Here is an 18322-nt window from a genome sequence, read left to right on the forward strand (position 1 = left end):
ATCAGATGCCAAGGGGCCGGTCGGCCGGGACAGGAGGTGAAAGGGGACCCGGCCCCCAGCTCCTGGCCAGGCCAGCTCGAGAGGCCGCGCTGGTCGCCCTTGAGGTGGGGGGCCACGGGGCTGCGGATTCCCAAGAGCCACCCAGTCCCGGCCCGGAGCCTCGCCCCAGGATGTCGCGCCACAAGGAGGGCACAGGAGCCCGGACAGTCCAGCGGCCGGAGGAGAGGGCTGGAAGGACGTGGCAGGGAAGCCCAGGAGCCCCGACCCCCAACCGTGGAGTTTGACACCTGTCCCCGGGCCGGCTCACCACGTCCAGATCCGCCGCCAGGGCCCAGCTTCTGGGTCAGGGCCCGCCGGGTCAGCTGACCGCGCGCCGCCGCCCGGCCCCGGGAACCGCAGGCCCCGCCCCCACGCCGCTTGCGGGGCGGACCCGGCCTGGAGGCGCCCCTGGGGCCGCGCCTGGTGTCCCCGCCCCCAACCACCTCCGCGCTCCGCCCCGGCGTGGGCGGGGCCCTCCGGCTCCCAACGCGCAGGCGCCGCTGTTATGCTGAGCGCCGCGTCTCGCGTAGTCTCCCGCGCCGCCGTGCACTGCGCGCTTAGTTCCCCGCCGCCCGAGGCCCGCGCGCTGGCCATGTCCCGGCCACCGCCACCGCGGGTCGCCACGGTGCTGGGCACCATGGAGATGGGGCGCCGCATGGACGCGCCCGCCAGCGCCGCGGCCGTGCGCGCCTTTCTGGAGCGCGGCCACACCGAACTGGACACGGCCTTCATGTACAGCGACGGCCAGTCCGAGACCATCCTGGGCGGCCTGGGGCTCGGGCTGGGCGGCGGTGACTGCAGAGGTAACAGTGGCCCCTAATTCTCCCCATGCATCGTGCAGAGCTGAGCCCGTCCCCAGCCGTGCACCACCCCACCCGGGCCCGGCCGCGGGCAGCACGGACGGCTTCGTCCCTCGCCCCACCCTCGTCCACCCCGCAGCTCTGGGAACCCCGGGACAACTGGACAGTGCTTTGCCCTGACTCCTTTCCCCCACTCTCCTTCCACTGGGAGTTGCAGCGCGAGAGTCCACCCCCTAGCCTGGTGTGGCCCATCGCTTCCCACCTCCACTGATGCCCCCGCCTCCAAACCTGCCAGGTGCCCATAACCGGTCTCCACCCAGGCTCTCCCCCTTTTCTCTACCCCTTCGTTGCCATCATCACCCATGCGCTCTCTGGGCAGCCTTTTCTCATCCTGGCCTTTTTCTTAACCGCTAGACTTTGCCCTGTTCAGCTGGCAGTACCTCTGCCTGTCTCAGGGAGAACTGTGGCGATGCCTCAGGCTGGCTGGGAGAGTAGGGGTGTTTGGGAGTGCAGACGCGTGAGGGGTAGGGACTTTCCACTCTATGCCAAGCTTTGACATGGATCATAGGAGAGAAAGTAACTCCAGCCCTCCACAGGGAGTTCAGAGTCTAATGGGGAAGACTGAAATAGCGATTGCTGGAGGGCCCAGAAGAGAGAGTACTTTGGGGAGCTGCAGGCCAGGGAGAGGCACTAGGGAAGGCTCAGCAAATGCTGGATGGAGCTTGGCCTTAAAGGCTCAGTGGTAGGTTGGAGGAGAACAGGAGAAAGGAGCATTAGAGTCTAGGCAAAGACTTGGTTTGGAAATGCAGTGTGTGTGATGTGTGAAAGGAAGGCCAGTGGGCAGGTGGGGCTTGAGCGGAGGATGGAGGGGACTGTTCCTTGTGAGCCTGGTGCCCTTGATAGCCCTTGGGAGGGTGCCTGGCACGCAGTGAGGACCCAGGGAACATGGGCTGTTACCCTTACCATGCTTCACCCACTGGACTATCCTGAGGCTTCTGCTGCTCACCCCTGAGGAGAGGCTCTCTCTGCGCCCACCTTAGAGTCGTAGCGTGTGGTGGGTGGCGTTGGGGGAAGTGGGCGAATGTGAATCTCAGGCCCACGCGCTTTCTAGTTCACCTGGCTGCACGTTGTTGTTATTATTTGAGATGGAATCTTGCTCTGTCACCCAGGGTGGAGTGCAATGGCACGATCTCAGCTCACTGCAACCTCTGTGTTAGCCTCCCAAGTAACTGGGATTACGGGTACACGCCACCACGCCCAGCTAATTTTTGTATTTTCAGTAGAGATGAGGTTTCACCATATTGGCCAGGCTGGTTTCCAACTCCTGACCTCAAGTGATCTGCCCACCTCAGCCTCCCAAAGTGCTGGGATTATAGGTGTGAGCCACCGTGCCCAGCCAGGTTACATATTATTAATAATGAAGATTTTGTTCCTGAGTTGGTTTTTCTTCTCCAGCCCTTCCCCACTTCCATCTTTGAGGCCAGGAGCTCACTGGACCAAAGTCCTCAAGCCAGGCCTGAGGCAAAGTTCATGCCAAGAATGCCTGCAGGGCTGTGGGGAAATGGAGAAAATCTGGATGAGGAACTGTGGAACTTGTTCTCTTCCATATCCCGGCTGATCTCATGACACCCCTCTGAGCTACTGAGCTGAGTTTGCCAAGTGTGAAAAGTGCAGAATCCATCCACCCACCAATCCAGACAGCTGGAGTTCTTTTTTTTGTTTTGTTTTGTTTTTTGTTTTTTGAGACAGAGTCTCACTCTCTCACCCGGGCTGGAGTGCAATGGCACAATTTGGACTCACTACAACCTCTGCCTCCCGGGTTCAAGTGATTCTCCTGCCTCAGCCTCCCAAGTAGCTGGGGTTACAGGCACGTGCCACCACACCTGGCTAATTTTTGTATTTTTAGTAGAGATGGGGTTTCACCATGTTGGCCAGGCTGGTCTCGAACTCCTGACCTTAGGTGATCCACCCATCTCAGCCTCCCAAAGTGCTGGTATTACAGGCGTGAGCTACCTTTCCTGGCCCAGCTGGGGTTCTTTTTTAATTTATATTTTTATAGAGGGAGGGCCTTGCTACATTGCCCAGGATTATCTCAAACTCTGGGGCCTCCCTACTCAGCCTCCCAAAGTACTCCCAAACTAGGTTTACAGACTTGAGCCACTATACCTGGACCAACAGCTGGGGTTCTTTCTAGGTGAAAGATTAGTGGAAAATTAACTCATTTCCAAGCTGCTTGGATGCAGAACACTGTTGTCATAGCGATGTGTCTCTACAGTAGTTGGATGTATGCTCATGCTTCTGTGAGTCGGGAAGGGGAGGGAAGAATTATAATTACATTCTGCTCAGTTTGCCTTCTAAGCTTGCAAATTGATCTCTACCACTAGGCCACATTCATGTGACTGCTTCGCTTTCCTAAATTCTTCCAGGCCTGCCCTCTTGACTTCTTTCTCTATACTGCAGCCAAGTGTGAACACAGGTGACTGGTTCGCACCCTGACAAAACCTGGAATGATCAAGTTCAGATTCAGTGGGATGGTATTTAAGAACTTTTGGGATCAGGTCTGTCCCTGTGTCTTGTCCTATGTCCCACTGCTCCTTGCTCTGGAATGTATGCTCCTATAACTTAGACTTGAAGGTTTGGAGCCTCACATACTGGGTTGTTGTTGTTTTTTTTTTTTTTTTTTTTTTTTTTTGCCTCTTTGACTTTGCATGGGTTCCTATGCTCTGGAATGTACTTCCTGCTCCTCCTCGTTGGCTGGGACTCTGGGGATGATCCCCTAGAGAAAGCCTTCCCTGGAGTCTCCAAGTTGGCTTCATGCATGTCATGTGGGCTCCTTGGCACGGTGTGCCTTTCCCTCCTGTGCTTACCATATTGTACCGTCATCCTCTAGGGCTCCAGGAGGGCAGAGACCCATTGTGTTCAGCTCATCTCTGCATACTCAGTCTCTAGTGCAAGGCCTTGCACAGCCAGTAGGTTGGCGACTAATGATAGTTATTCTAATAGGTGAATATTGAGAACTCACATATATGACATTATTTAATCCCCAGGACCTCCCAATGAGGACAGTTTGATTATTATCACCCCATTTTTACAGACCATACAATTGAGGCCAAGAGAATATTAGTAATTTAGCTAGGGTTACATAAGTTGGCAAATGGCTTCAGTAGGTCACTTAACCATTCCATTCTCTCTCCAAGTGAAAATTGCCACCAAGGCCAACCCTTGGGATGGAAAATCACTAAAGCCTGACAGTCTCCGGTCCCAGCTGGAGACGTCACTGAAGCGGCTGCAGTGTCCCCGAGTGGACCTCTTCTACCTACATGCACCTGACCACAGCACTCCGGTGGAAGAGACACTGCGCGCCTGCCACCAGCTGCACCAGGAGGTGAGGGGGCCCTCCGGACTCCAAAGGTGGGCTCCTGCCCCTTTCTTTATCCTGATCCTACTCATGACAGCAGAGGCACCAGGGCGGTCCCAGGGTGGAGCAGGGAACAGCCCCATTCCCCGGGGCCCCACCCTGGCCTCCCCTTCCTGGTCTGGGCTGCACTGGGTTCTGACTGCTGCCTCACCCCTGCAGGGCAAGTTCGTGGAGCTTGGCCTCTCCAACTATGCCGCCTGGGAAGTGGCCGAGATCTGTACCCTCTGCAAGAGCAATGGCTGGATCGTGCCCACTGTGTACCAGGTGAGGGCCGGGGCTGCAGAGGCCAAGGTCTCGAGGACTCCTGCTCATCTTGGGCTATCTTTGCCCCTCCGACTGCCCCCTGTGCCCTCTGCATAGCAGCCACTCCCCTGCTGAAAGCCTGCAGATGGCTCCCAGGTACCCTCAGGATGCCATTGAAGCTCCTCAGCCAGGCCACTGGGCGTCTGCTTCCTTCCTGCCGGCCTGTGCACCTTGGACCCCTCCTTCCCCACCTCCTTTCGTACTTCAGCCTGGAACACATTTCCCCTGCCCTCCTCCCTGGGAGAAGCACTCGGGCCTTACATAGAGGTCTCCTCCTCTGGAAGCCTTTCTAGACAGCCCCACAGGAGTCTCCAGTCTCCAAACCTCATCTTCATGCATTCAGCGAGTACTTTCCAGCTCCTTGTTTGATCGTAGAACCTAACTTTATTGTAATTAACTGCCTTCCTGTCTATTTTTTTAAACTTGAGTAAACATCTCCTGGAGGCAGGGATTTTGTGACACCTACTTGTGGTTGTAACCAGTGTCCAGCATGGAGTTGATACACCAGATATCTGTGGAAAGATATCATTCCACTTCAATTTTCTGTCCTTGGACCCAACACCCTCCCCCCATCCCCTGCTAACAGTAGTCATGTTAGAAGATTGCTGAAGTCCTGGGCTAGTGTTGCTTTAGAGTTTTAAAAGTGGAAGGCAACAGTTCCTTCTCTTGACATGTCCACCCTCTCCCCGGGGTCTCTCTCCCTGCAGGGCATGTACAACGCCACCACCCGGCAGGTGGAAACGGAGCTCCTCCCCTGCCTCAGGCACTTTGGACTGAGGTTCTATGCCTACAACCCTCTGGCTGGTACGTGGAGCATTCCTGAGCCTGTCTCAGCCTATTCCCGACCCACAGATGCCCAGCCCAGGACCTGGGAAGCAGGGAGGGTTTGGCAAGGGGCTGGGCTGCGTCCTTCAGCCCTCCTGGGTCCCTGCCCTTCCCCTAGACCAGAGCCCTGAGGGATGTGGCAGCTTCTGGGGCACTCTGGGCCCGGGGGCTGATCGCTGCCTTCCCGCAGGGGGCCTGCTGACTGGCAAGTACAAGTATGAGGACAAGGACGGGAAACAGCCTGTGGGCCGCTTCTTTGGGAATAGCTGGGCTGAGACCTACAGGAATCGGTGAGCTGGGGTTGGGCTTGGTGAGGATGGCTGGGGTGGGGTCAGCTCTGTGTGGAATGAAGTCCTGGACTGCTCCTGAGGTAAGCCCTTCCCTTGCTGTTTGCACCTGCTCCCCTACATTCCTTCAGGAATTCCCAAACCCTCTGTGCGTGTTCTTGTTGTCTTGGGACCTCCGGGAGGAAATGAGGATCCCTGGATGTTGGGGTCTTGAAGTCGTTGCTCTTTTCTGAGCAATCACCTGTTGGGAAGGAAGGAGCGAGCCCAGGATGGGCCAGGCATGGTGGCTCACACCTGTAATCCCAGCACTTTGGGACACCGAAGTGGGAGGATTGCTTGAGCTCATGAGTTCAAGACCAGCCTGGGCAACATGGTCTCTACAAAAAAAAAAAAAAAAATGCAAAAAATTAGCCAGGCATGGTGGTGCACACCTGTAGCCCCAGCTACTCAGGAGGCTGGGGCAGGAGGATTACTTGCGCCTAAGAGGTTGAGGCCGCAGTGAACCATGATCATGCCACTGCACTCCAGTGTAGGCGACAGTAAGACCATGTGTCAAAAAAAAAAAAAAAAAAAAAAAAAAAGCCCAGGAGGGAGTCCTGCCCCATCTGAGCAGGCTTCATGTCCCTAGGGGAAAGTCAGAGCAGGTTCCTGAGTCCTCAGGAATAAAGATTCATTGAGGTCTCTGTCGAGGGGCCCGGCATCCTGGGTAGTTCTGACGCCCAGCAAAGTGGGAGACCTATGACTAGAGAGGATACCCTCCCCTCAGGGCTGCAGGGTGTGGGGTGGGGCAGTGGCCCTGGATGGCTCTTTGGTTGTGGCTCCCAGTGTGATCCCCATGGTAGTGACCCCTGTGCCACTGTCCCCCCTGCACAGCTTCTGGAAGGAGCACCACTTCCAGGCCATTGCCCTGGTGGAGAAGGCCCTGCAGGCCGCATATGGCACCAGTGTCCCCAGCATGACCTCGGCCGCCCTCCAGTGGATGTACCACCACTCACAGCTGCAGGTAACCAGCGACCCTGGGCGCTCAGCTCCTTCCCTTCCAGGGGAACCTTTAGGTGAAGCCCAAAGCATTCTCAATTCCTCTGAAATTTCTCTTTCTTCCAGTTCTCATAAACACTCTTCCCACTGGTCTTTGATGGTATCTGAGTGGAGGCTTTGTAGTGAGGGCTTCATTACAGGGATCTTCTTATTCCTTAGGCTTCATGGAGTATGATTATCCCAGTGTTATAGATGAGAAACCCGAGGTTCACCCAGCTATTAAAGTGGCAAACATTTTAACACAGGTTTAACTAAAGCCCACCCATCTCACCCTTTAGGTTTCCCTCTCTTGATGCCTCCTGTCTTCCTGGTTAAAACTTATTTCCTGACTGGTGGCAGCGGCTCACACATGTAGGCCAGCACTTTGGGAGGCCAAGATGGGAGGATTGCTTGAGCTCAGGCATTTGAGTCTAGCCTGGGCAGGAAAGTGGGACCCTATCTCTACAAGAAATCAAAAACATTAGCCAGGTGTGATGGCTTGCTCCTATGTTCCCAGCTACTCTGGAGGCTGGGATGGGAAGATGACTTGAGGCTGGGAGGTCAAGACTACAGTGAGCTGAGATCACACCACTGCACTTTAGCCCGGGTGACAAAGCAAGACCCTGTCTAAAAAAACAAGCAAACAACGACGAAAATAACAGCAACAAACTTACCTCCAGCTTCAGCGTTCCATGTTGCATAGTGTCTGGCATGTATCCGGTAGATGTTCAGCATGTGGGAGCTGTGTTTTACATAAGTTTTCTCTCATTCCAATGCTGAAAACAGAGAAAAAGATTGAATGTCTTGCCCATGTCTACAGCACATATACTAAAATTGGAATGATACAGAGAAGATTAGCATGGCCCCTGCACAAGGATGACACGCAAATTTGTGAAGTGTTCCATATTTTTCCGCTGCCACCACCGCACTGCACCACCTCCCATCCCCTTTTTTGTACAAAACACAAGGAAAAATGTTTTTGTTTAAAAAAAAAAAAAGATTGAATGTCAAAACAAGCTTAACTTAGCCTGCTTTTTTATTTTTTTGAGACAGGGTCTCACTCTGTCACCCAGGCTGTAGAACAGCAGCGCACTCATAGCTCGCAGCAGCCACAACCTCCTGGGCTCAAGTGATCCTTCTGCCTCAGCCTCCCTGGTAGCTGGGCCGAGGCATGCACCACCACCACTGGTTCATTTTGTTTTGTTGTGTTTTGTAGAGACAGAGTCTCTCTCTGTTGCCCAGGCTGGTCTTGAACACTTTGGCTCAAGTATTCTTCCCACCTCGACCTCCCAAAGTGCTGGGATTATAGGCATGAGCCACTGTGCCCAGCCAACTTAGCTATTTTTACACAGCTGCTGGGGGGCAGAACTGGGCTGTGAATGTAGGTCTGTCTGGAAGCGTCGTGTGGCAGTAGGGGAAAGGATACAGGTTTCAAGTCACATGGGTACAGCTATCCAAGGCACCTTACGTCCTTCTGGACATACGGGATAGAAATATAAACAGAGACCCCAAATCTCAGCAGGGAGGTGGCTGGGAGGGCTGTGAGTGGAGTCGCTGTGTAGCAGAAGAGGGTTGAAGTCTGGCTGTCTCCCTTGCAGGGTGCCCATGGGGACACGGTCATCCTGGGCATGTCCAGCCTGGAGCAGCTGGAGCAGAACTTGGCAGCATCGGAGGAAGGGCCCCTGGAGCCGGCTGTCGTGGACGCCTTTAATCAAGCCTGGCATTTGGTTGCTCACGAATGTCCCAACTACTTCCGCTAGGCCCATCGTGGCTCAGGCTGCCCAAGGCTCTTCTGTCACCTCTTTTGTTCTCTCACACTGACCAGTCTTGGCCTTAAGCTGACTCAGCAGTGTCTTTCTGGATTGTCTAGATCCATGCATTATTTTTCTAGTTCCTGCCTTGCTCCCTGTTTACTTTACACTGTGAAAGGCGGGGGTGAGTCCCACTTGAGCACTCCCTGTTGAATAAAGCAGGCACTTGACCTGGCTGTCGCCCAGGTCTTGAGTGAACCCCAAAAACTTGTTTTCTCTGCTGCTGACACCTTGTTTCCATCCTACCTGGGGACTGAGAAAGGGCAGAACCATGGGTTGGAGTCTTCAGAGGACAGGGGTAGTGGGAGGGCCTCAGAAGCACACTGCCCTCCCAGGGTCTCCGCGGTCTCCCCTGGTCTGAATACTCACCTGACCTCTCAACACTGAGGTGCCTCACTCTTCTACACACGATAGAAAAGAGGGTTGTACACCTGCAGTACCTTTGCTCTAATTCAGAATTGCCTCAATACATTCTTAGGAATGAAACAACTGGGGCAAAGAAACTACCATGAGAGTCACTACCAAGCAGAACGCTTCCCAGGATCTGTGGAACATCTTGAACGCTCTCAGTCTCAGCCGCCTCTTGTCTTAACTAAAGCCTCTTGTCTTTTCACTCATAAAGTTCTCAGCCCGGGCTCTGGGCCTCTATTCGGCGTGGGGATATAGGCAGCCACGGTCCCCATTTCCCTTAGAAACCCCTATTCCAAACAGGAGGCACCAAGGCTGAGAAGAAGAATCCTCCGTTCAGTGGTTGCTGAACCTGCTGCATTCCCAGTGCAGCGAAATCCCTCCAGCCATGGGCAGGGCAGCAGGCAGCACTTGGAGCAGCTTCTTGAAGCGATGCAAGAGGCCTAACCTGGAAATTTACTTTTTCTTTTTTATTTATTATTTGTTCTTGAGACAGGCTCTCGCTCTGTCGCCTACACTGGAATACAGTGGCATGATCACTGCTCACAGCAATTTTGACCTCCGGGGCTCAAGGGATCCTCCCACCTCAGCCTCCCAAGAAGGTTTTATTTTTTGTGTGTGGAGTGGAGGTCTCCCTATGTTGTCACCATCTTTTCTCTTTACCCATAACAAAACAGATGCTCACCCATGTGGAGGAGCATATCAGTTATCTTTGCACAACAAACCACATTAATAAGTTGCTTGAAAAGATAAAATCCAAGGCTGGCACAGTGGCTCATGACTATAATCCCAGCATGTTGGGAGCCCAAGGCAGGTGGATCGCTTGAGCTCAGGAGTTTGAGACCAGCCTGGGCAACATGGTGAAATTCCGTCTCTACCAAAAATACAAAAAATTAATCTGCATGTGGTGGCACATACCTGTGGTCCCAGCTACTCCAGAGGCTAAGGTGGGAGGATCGCCTGGGCTCTGGAAACAGAGGTTGCAGTGAGCCGAGATCATGCTGTTACACTCTAACCTGGGTGACACAATCAGACCCCATCTCAAAAAAAAAAAAAAATCCTTCTTATTGATGAAAAGATTTGATATAATTCCTCTTACTCCCAGCTGGCTTTTTCTTAATACTGAAATTGAGTAATCCTAAAGCTCATACGGAAATTCATAGGACCCAGGAGAACCAAAACAGTCTTGAAAAACACATAGTTGGAGGACTCACACTTTCTGATTTCAAAACTTACTGCAAAGCTACAGTAATAAAGACAGTGGTTCTGGCATAAGAATAGAGCAGCTGAACAAAACTGAGAGTCCAGAAATAAATGACTGATTTTAGAGTTGAGTGACAACTCAGTAGGGACAGTCAATAGGGAAAAGAATCATCTTCACCAATATCCAGATGTCCTCCTGCAAAAGAATGAAGTTGGACCCCTTCCCCGTACCATAAACAAAAAATTAACTCAAATGAATCACCTTCTAAATGTATAAGGTAAACTATAAAACTCTTAGAAGAAAATATTTGAGTAAGTGTGACTTTGGATTAGGCAGTGGTTTCTTAGATGTTGACACCAAAAGCACACGTGACAAAAGAAAAAGTCAACACCATCAAAGTTTAAAGTATTCATGCTTCAGAGAACACTATCAAGAAAGTGAAAAGACAACCCACAGAATGGGATGGTATTTTGCAAATCACATATCTGTTAAGGAACTTGTGGCTAGAATAGATACAGGACTCTTACAACGTAATAAAAGAGAAAACCCACCCAGGTGTAGTGGCTCACGCCTGTAATCCCAACACTTTGGGAGGCCAGGCGGACAGATCACTTGAGCCCAGGAGTTCAAGACCAGCTTGGGCAGCATGGCAAGACCCTGTCTCTACAAAAAGTACCAAAACAATTAGTCGGGTATGGTGGCGGGCACCTGTGATCCCAGCCAATCGAGAGGCAGAGGTGGGAGGATCTCTCGGGCCCAGGAGGTGGAGGCTGCAGTGAGCCAAGATCACACCACTGCACTCTAGCCTGGGCAACAGAGCAAGACCTGTCTCAAAAAAAAAAAAAAAAAAGAAAAGAAAAGAAATCCCAATTAAACAATGGGCAAATGATTGGAATAGACCTTTTCCAGAGGTTATACAGGTGGTCAGTAACTACATGGAAAGCTGCTTCAAATCAGTACTTATCAGGGAAAAGCAAATCAAAACCCCTTCAAATCCACTAAGCACTAGGATGATCAGAGTCAATAAAATACAGAAAATAACAAGTGTTGAGGGTTTGGAGAAATGGGAGCCTTAGGACACTGCCATTGCGACTGTAAAACAGTGCAACCATTTTGGAAAACATTCTGGCAGTTTTTTTAAAAGATAAGCATCTATATGACCCAGAAATTTCACTCCCTAGGTATACCTAGAAGAAATGAGGCCGGGCGTGGTGTCTCACGTCTGTAATCCTAGCACTTTGGGAGGCCGAGACGTGCAGATCACCTGAGGTCAGGAGTTCAAGACCAGCCTGGCCAACATGGTGAAACCCCATCTCTACTAAAAATACAAAACTTAGCCAGGCATGGTGGCACATGCCTGTAATCCCAGCTACTAGGGAGGCTGAGGCCAGGAGAAGTGCTTGAACCTGGGAGACAGAGATTGCAGTGAGCCGAGATCTCGCCACACCATGCCAGCCTGGGCCACAGAGCGAGACTCTGTCTTGAAAAAAAAAAAAAAAGAAATATATGTCCTTATTAAAAATTACATGAATGTTATAGCAGCATTATTCATAATAGCCAGAAAGTGGAAACTGCCCAAATGTCAATCAGTAGATGAATGGATAAACAAAATATCTGTATGTACAATGGAACATTTTTCAAAAAAAAAAAAAGAATTAAGTACGAAACATCTACAATATGGATGAACCTTAAAAGCATGTTAAGTGAAAGAAGCCCATCACAAAAGGCCTCATATTGTATGATTCCATTTATATGAAGTATCTGGAATAAGCAAATCTATTAGACACAGAAAATAGATGAGTGGTTGCCTAGGACTGAAGGGGTTTGGGAGGAAATGGAGATTCACTGCTACTGAGTACAGAGTTTCTTTTGGGGAGGTGATAAAGATGTTCTGAAATTGTGGTGGTTGTACAATTCTGAATACACTAAACACCATTAAATTATACACTTTAAGTGGGTCAATTGTATATAGTGCCTCAATTATGTGTAATAAAACAATCAATTAGCTCAGAAATCTGTTTGGGCAGGGCTCAGCGGGGAAGCCTCATCTGTTCCTCAGTGTCTGAGAGGTGATCTAGCAGCTGGAGGCTAGCGTCGCCTGAGGACATTCACTCAAGCATGTGGCAGTTCCTACTGAGGGCCAGCTGGAATATCAGCTGCTGTCATCAACCGGCACACACGTGGCCTCTGCATGTGGCTTCCAAGGGAGCACATCCCAAGCAAACTAGGCAGAAGCCGTGTGGCCTTTTATATCCCAGCCTCAGAAGTCCATAGCATCACTCTTGTGTCCTGGGAGGAGAGTCAAAGATACCTGTGCAAAGAGCATGTGAGAGAATGGAGTGGTCATCTTTGGAAAATAAACTCTAACATTTGGAGCAACAGTCCTGAGTAGTGGAGAAGGTGAGTCCCGGGACCTGCCAGGAGACTGTGTCTTGAGTATCCCCATCAGAGATGCATTTTCTGCTATGTCACATCCCATCTGTTAGAATCTTCCGGCTACTATATTTCAAACATAGTTGATGGTCTCTTGAATTCAGCTATTGCATATATAAAGAGATTCTTGAAGACACCATGTTGTACACCTTAAATAGATATGTATAATTTTTATTTGTTAATTTAAAAATAAATAAATGAGGCCAGGCACAGTGGGTCACGACTGTAATCCCAGCACTTTGGGAGGCCAAGGCAGGTGGATCACGAGGTCAGGAGTTCAAGACCAGCCTGGCCAATATGGTGAAACCCCATCTCTACTAAAAATACAAAAATTAGCCAGGCGTGGTGGCATGCGCCTGTAATCCCAACTACTCAGGAGGCTGAGGCAGAATTGCTTGAACCCGAGAGGCTGAGGTTGCAGTGAGGTGAGCTGAGATTGCACCACTGCACTCCAGCCTGGGCAACAGAGTAAGATTCTGTCTCAAAAAAAAGTAATAAATAAATAAGTGAGAGGGAACAAAAAAGTCTACAGAAGCAGAACTGGATCTGGAGAGCATCTCATGTATTTAATCATCCTCAAACTCGGGAAGCTGCTCTGTGCTGTATGAAAGACTGAAGAAGGAGGTGGCATCAATTTTTTATTTTAACATTTTGTCTTCTCTTACTGTTTTTCCTTAGGTGAAAAAAATATACCCTTTCATGCCTGTGCTTTCTAAATTTTGAGACTGATACAGATCCACAGAGGCCACACCTAAAATTAAATTATCGTTAGTGCTAAAACTTAATTGACTGTGTATATAACTGTGCAATTGCTGTTACTGATATAACTGTTTGGGGTTCATTCAACAGACTACAGAAGCAAAGTCTTGGATTTAACACACAAACTAATGAGATACTGCTCTATACACGAATTTTAAAAACACTGTCATGTGGTTTAGTGTAGTTAATGTCATGCTTATGTCATATAACATAGCATATTAGAGTTCTCTAGATGGACAGAACAGGATATATGTATATAAGAAAGGGAGTTTATTGGCCGGGTGTGGTGGCTCACGCCTGTAATCCCAGCACTTTGGGAGGCCGAGGCAGGTGTATTACCTGAGGTCAGCAGTTCAAGACCAGCCTGACCAACGTGGTGAAACCCCATCCTACTAAAAAATACAAAAATTAGCCAGGCATGTTGGCAGGTGCCTGTAATCCCAACTATGCGGGAGGCTGAGACTGTATCACTTGAACCTGGGGGGGCGGAGGTTGCAGTGAGCCGAGATTGTGCCACTGCACTCCAGCCTGGGCAACAGAGTGAGACTCTGTTTCAAAAAACAAACAAAATGAGGAGGTAGTTTATTAAGGAGAATTGACTCACACATTCACAAGGTCAAGTCCCATGATAGGCCGTCTGCAAGTTGAGGAAGAAGGAAGCCAGTGGTGGATCAGCCTGAGTCCCAAAACCTCAAAAGTAGGGAAGCCAACAGTGCAGCCTTCAGTCTGTGGCCAAAGGCCCAAGAGCCCCCAACAAATGAATGGTGTAAGTGCAAGAGTCCAAAAGCTGAAGAACTTGGAGTCTCATGTTCAAGAGCAGGACGCACCCAGCACAGGAGAAAGATGAAAGCTGGAAGACTCAGCAAGTCGGCTCTTCCATCTTCTCTTGCCTGCTTTATTCTAGCTGGGCTGGCAGGTGATTAGGTGGTGCCCACCCAGATTGAGGGTGGGTCTGCCTCTCCCAGTCCACTGACTGAAATGTTAATCTCCTCTGGCAACCCTCTCACAGACACACCAGGAACAGTAATTTGTATCCTTCAATCCTATCATGTTGATGCTCAATATTAACCATTACACATTGGTTCAAGTTCTTTCTTCAGTCACAAGAGTAACACAGGTAGAAGAGACAAATGAATAAGTGCCAAGTCTTGCTGCAGAGTTTCCTTCATAAGTTTTGTTTGCAACTGGCCATTTCTTTTCTAAGGTCACTTTGTTCATCAGTAAGATGAACTCTGATTCTTTTCTAGGTCCTCCAAACTCCATAGGAATTGCTCATTTCAGTTTAATTTGTTTCGCTTTCTCTCTCTCTGAACCATTCTAGCTTGTAGACAACTCTTTTGTTGCTCTCGAAAAGTTTCAGCTAGTTTTTGTTCCTCTTGTTCCTCAGCCTTCCCCATGTGTGTTCCAGCCTTGAAACCAAGTCAGAAACTGCTTAGAATACTTGTAATGAAGTTTCTGCCTTTCCTCTTGTGTTTTCAAAACATGTTCAATTCTCTTCTTAGGGGTGTGGATAAAAGCATTCTTATACGCTTGTAATCTCAGCACTTTGGGAGGCCAAGATGGGCGGATCACGAGGTCAGGAGTTCAAGACCAGAGTGGCCAACACGGTGAAATCCCATCCCTACTAAAAATAAAAAAAAATTAGCTGGGCATGGTGGCGGCACCTGTAATCCCAGCTAGTCGGAAGGCTGAGGCAGAATTCCTTGAACCCAGGAGGCAGAGGTTGCAGTGAGCCAAGATCACGCCACTGCACTCCAGCTCTGGGCGACAGAGCAAGACTCTGTCTCGGGAAAAAAAAAAAAAAAAAAGCATTCGTATACATTCTAGCCTTTTTCTCTTTCCAGCGAAATCCTGTTTAATATCAGCTCCACTTGTAACTTCTGTACATCATCCCACACATCTTCCTCATCTGTTTCTACAAAATGCTTTCTTTCTCCATGCTCATCAGTTCCTGAATGCTTTCCTCCCAGCTCATTTCCTGGGCTGCCATAACCTGGGCCTCCGCTGCCTTGGCAGCCTTCACGATGCACTCCCTGTCCACAGGCTCCACGGCTGGCTGTCCTGGAACTCCTGAACCTTGTGAGTGCAATGATGCACTGGAAGTGCTGGAAGAAGGTGGAGATGTGTGTGGTCTACAGGCTCAGGCATCTGGAGGCCAGTGGGCACATTGGACACTCCCTGTGATCTAAGAACTTATTTAGGCAGATAGTGAGGGTAAGGAAGTCCTCAGGTAAGGTTTCCTTTTTTTTTTTTTTTTTTTGAGACGGAGTCTTGCTCTGTCGCCCAGGCTGGAGTGCAGTGGCCGAATCTCAGCTCACTACAAGCTCTGCCTCCCAGGTTCACGCCATTCTCCTGCCTCAGCCTCCCGAGTAGCTAGGACTACAGGCGCCCGCCACCTCGCCTGGCTAGTTTTTTTGTATTTTTTAGTAGAGACGGGGTTTCACTGCGTTAGCCAGGATGGTCTCCATCTCCTGACCTCGTGATCCACCCGTCTCGGCCTCCCAAAGTGCTGGGATTACAGGCTTCAGCCACCGCGCCCGGCCAGGTTTTCCTTTTAATGAAAAGCAGCCCCCGAATCGTTTCTTTCCTAACAAAGTGCAGCCTGTAAAATCAAGCTGCAGACATAGATAAGCAAGCTGGAAGCTTGCAGGGGTGAATGCTAGCAGCTCTGCTAATAGGAAAAGGCCCCTTGGAGGCTAGGCATGTTCAAAGTGATGGCTCTATCTTCCGTTTTTCATTATCAACCACATGTACAGAAAGGAGCAGGCAACATGGCGCCGGCCAGGTAGAGAAGCCATTTGTGGCTAGGTGCGGTGGCACATGCCTGTAATCCCAACACTTTGGGAGGCCCAGGCAGGCAGATCACCTGAGGTCAGAAGTTCAAGACCAGCCTGGCCAACGGGTTGAAACTGTGTCTCTACTAAAAATACAAAAATCAGCTGGGCATAGTGGCAGGCGCCTGTAATCCCAGCTACTCAGGAGGCTGAGGCAGAAGAATCTCTTGAACTTGGGAGGTGGAGGTTGCAGTGAGCCGAGATCACACCACTGCACTCCAGCCTGGGAAATAGGAGTGAAACTCCATCTCAAAAAAAAAAAAAAAAAAAAAAAAAAAAGATCCATTTGCATGATAGAAGATAAGGGTGGGGCAGGGAGCTTCTTTCTGCACTATGTAAACTTCGTACCTCACACCTGTTCCAACCAATCTTTGGGCCCTGTGTAAATCAGACACTGCCTCCTCATGCCTGTCCTTGTGCATGCTGCTGCAGGTCGGAAGACCCACTCAGGTGCCCCTCTCTCTGCCGGAGAGAGAGCTATTCTCTTTTTCTTTTGCCTATTAAACCTCTGCTCTTAACCTCACTTCACATGTGTTCGTATTTGACCTCCTTGGCATGAGGCAACGAACTTTGGGTGTTACCCAGATGAATGACACTGCTTCATTTTGGGGCCCCAGGTGGGATCAAGGTGTCATCATCAGAACAGTGAGGACAGGAGTGGACCTCAACCCTGTCTGTTCATTCCAAGGTTCTTGGCCTCCATTTTAAAATCAAATCAAATAGTGGGCCCCCTTCAGCTATTTAAACATGATTAGTGTGACTGGCAGCCTTACAAGACTTGGGGGACAGGCTTGCTGAGGAGAACATTCTGAAGCACTGGGAATTTTTACAGTTCAAGGAAGTAATCCTGTTAGGCAAGATCGGGAAATGCCATAGTAACTGAGGTAGAGCTCAAGGCAATGCCATTTTTGTGATTTTCTAGGAACGGTGGGTGTTCCCCTCCTCCCCCCGCAGTGAGGTCTCTCTCTGCCCTTGGGCTGGAGAGCACATGACATTTATAGGTCAACAGCACCACCCAGTGGCATAGGAATCTTCTCCATGAAGCACATTGTCAGCCCTTTCCCAAAACACTCTAACTTCCCAATTCTCCTCCCTTTTTGCACCCCTCTGCTAGACACCAGCCTTTATGCTACTTCCATAAATGGGAAAACTCTGCCTTCAACAATAAGGAGGAAAATGTCCTCCAAAACCAAATTTTAGTCTCAATACTGTCCCATAAGCAGGAAAATAGCCATTTGGTTCCTATCTTTCTTTTAAGGCACCTATTCTGCTTCTAATTAAAATAGTACTTAAATAGTAAGGATAATTTAAGTCCAGAAGTTAACTGGAACCATAATACTTTAGCATGGGTCATAATAGCAGGATATAGAGCTCAAACCAGCACACTTCCTCCATTATGGAGGGAAATGCAACAGTTGCCCAAATGCAACTGTTACATAGCCTCTCCCAAGATCCATTTTTCGGGGAGCCACACAGGTCACACAAGTCTTAGAAGTCAAAAGGAAATCACAAGTGCAGGACTAGAGTCACATGGGTAAGCACGACTAACCCCAGTCACTTAGTTCCTCTGGTTCCATGGCAGGGGGTCACACCTGCAACCATGGGGACACATTTAACAAGATGCTGGGACCCAGGAACCAAGGAGGGAAAACAGTAGGGGTGGCGCCCTCACTGTCTTCCCCTTCCCTTCCTCTGGAGTGCATTCTGAAGCACTGGGACTCCTTTGACCCTGAAACTTTGAAGAAAAAGCAGCTCATTTTCTTTTGCACAAGAGCATGGCCTTCTTACTAGACTTTTGCAAACATTGCACAATTGACTCAGCTCTTTCAGCAGTCATATCAGACAGGCCCAAAGGGAATGATTCCTCAAAACTAGAGAAACAAACCCCCAGGAAACCCTCAAATTCAACTTCCAGATGCCCTGGCCCTTCCTTGCTTTCACATTGTCACCTTCTCCAATTCTTCCACCCAAACTCCCAGACTTTTCTATGGTATTTTTCCTTCCTTCATTCATGATTTAAGATGGCTCCTATCTCTTCTTCTATAATGTTCCTCCAAACTGGGAGAAGTTAATTTCCCCAAACCTTAAAATGATTGGCTTAGAGTTGAGCTTGGAGAACAGAACCCAGAAGCCTGACATGCTGTCAAAAGCATTAAAAATTTTTATTTTTATTTTTATTTATTT

The 18322-nt window shown here is 49.8% G+C and overlaps 2 protein-coding genes and 1 non-coding gene across 26 annotated transcripts in view; 2 read left to right on the forward strand and 1 right to left on the reverse strand.

The window, feature by feature from the left end:
• SLC66A1 (solute carrier family 66 member 1) overlaps positions 1-18322 on the reverse strand; it is a 45063-nt gene that overhangs the window by 16627 nt on the left and 10114 nt on the right. For 11 of the 23 annotated variants that reach the window (XR_013406948.1, XR_003724862.2, XR_013406929.1 and 8 more), the window contains exon 1: positions 308-340. Coding sequence is in view for 5 of the 23 variants with exons in the window: in XM_077972034.1 (XP_077828160.1) it covers positions 7364-7402 (39 nt within the window). In the remaining 18 variants the exon portion in view is untranslated. Of the gene's footprint in view, positions 1-287; positions 341-7363; positions 7466-13908; positions 14929-18322 lie in introns of those variants that run through there. The other 12 variants (XR_013406905.1, XM_077972033.1, XM_077971993.1 and 9 more) reach the window with 4 other exon arrangements.
• Positions 525-8707, forward strand: AKR7A2 (aldo-keto reductase family 7 member A2). Of its 2 annotated transcripts, NM_001265698.1 has the most exon segments (7): positions 535-842; positions 4037-4224; positions 4417-4521; positions 5268-5364; positions 5576-5675; positions 6546-6675; positions 8288-8649. In NM_001265698.1, coding segments are annotated over 7 exon segments (1080 nt in total). In that variant the 5' UTR covers positions 535-544; the 3' UTR covers positions 8450-8649.
• On the forward strand, positions 7494-7600 carry LOC114674791 (U6 spliceosomal RNA). The gene has a single exon (XR_003725900.2). It is a non-coding gene; the product is annotated as a U6 spliceosomal RNA (small nuclear RNA).

Source organism: Macaca mulatta, chromosome 1, assembly GCF_049350105.2.
Source record: "Macaca mulatta isolate MMU2019108-1 chromosome 1, T2T-MMU8v2.0, whole genome shotgun sequence".
NCBI classification, from domain to species: Eukaryota; Metazoa; Chordata; class Mammalia; order Primates; family Cercopithecidae; genus Macaca; species Macaca mulatta.

Coding starts and splice junctions, on each gene's coding strand:
- AKR7A2 (XM_028839187.2), top strand. CDS start 545: ATGCTGAGCGCCGCGTCTCGCGTAGTCTCCCGCGCCGCCGTGCACTGC. Junction 4,225..4,416: donor GCCACCAGCTGCACCAGGAG/GTGAGGGGGCCC, acceptor TCACCCCTGCAG/GGCAAGTTCGTGGAGCTTGG. Junction 5,676..8,287: donor GCTGAGACCTACAGGAATCG/GTGAGCTGGGGT, acceptor TCTCCCTTGCAG/GGTGCCCATGGGGACACGGT.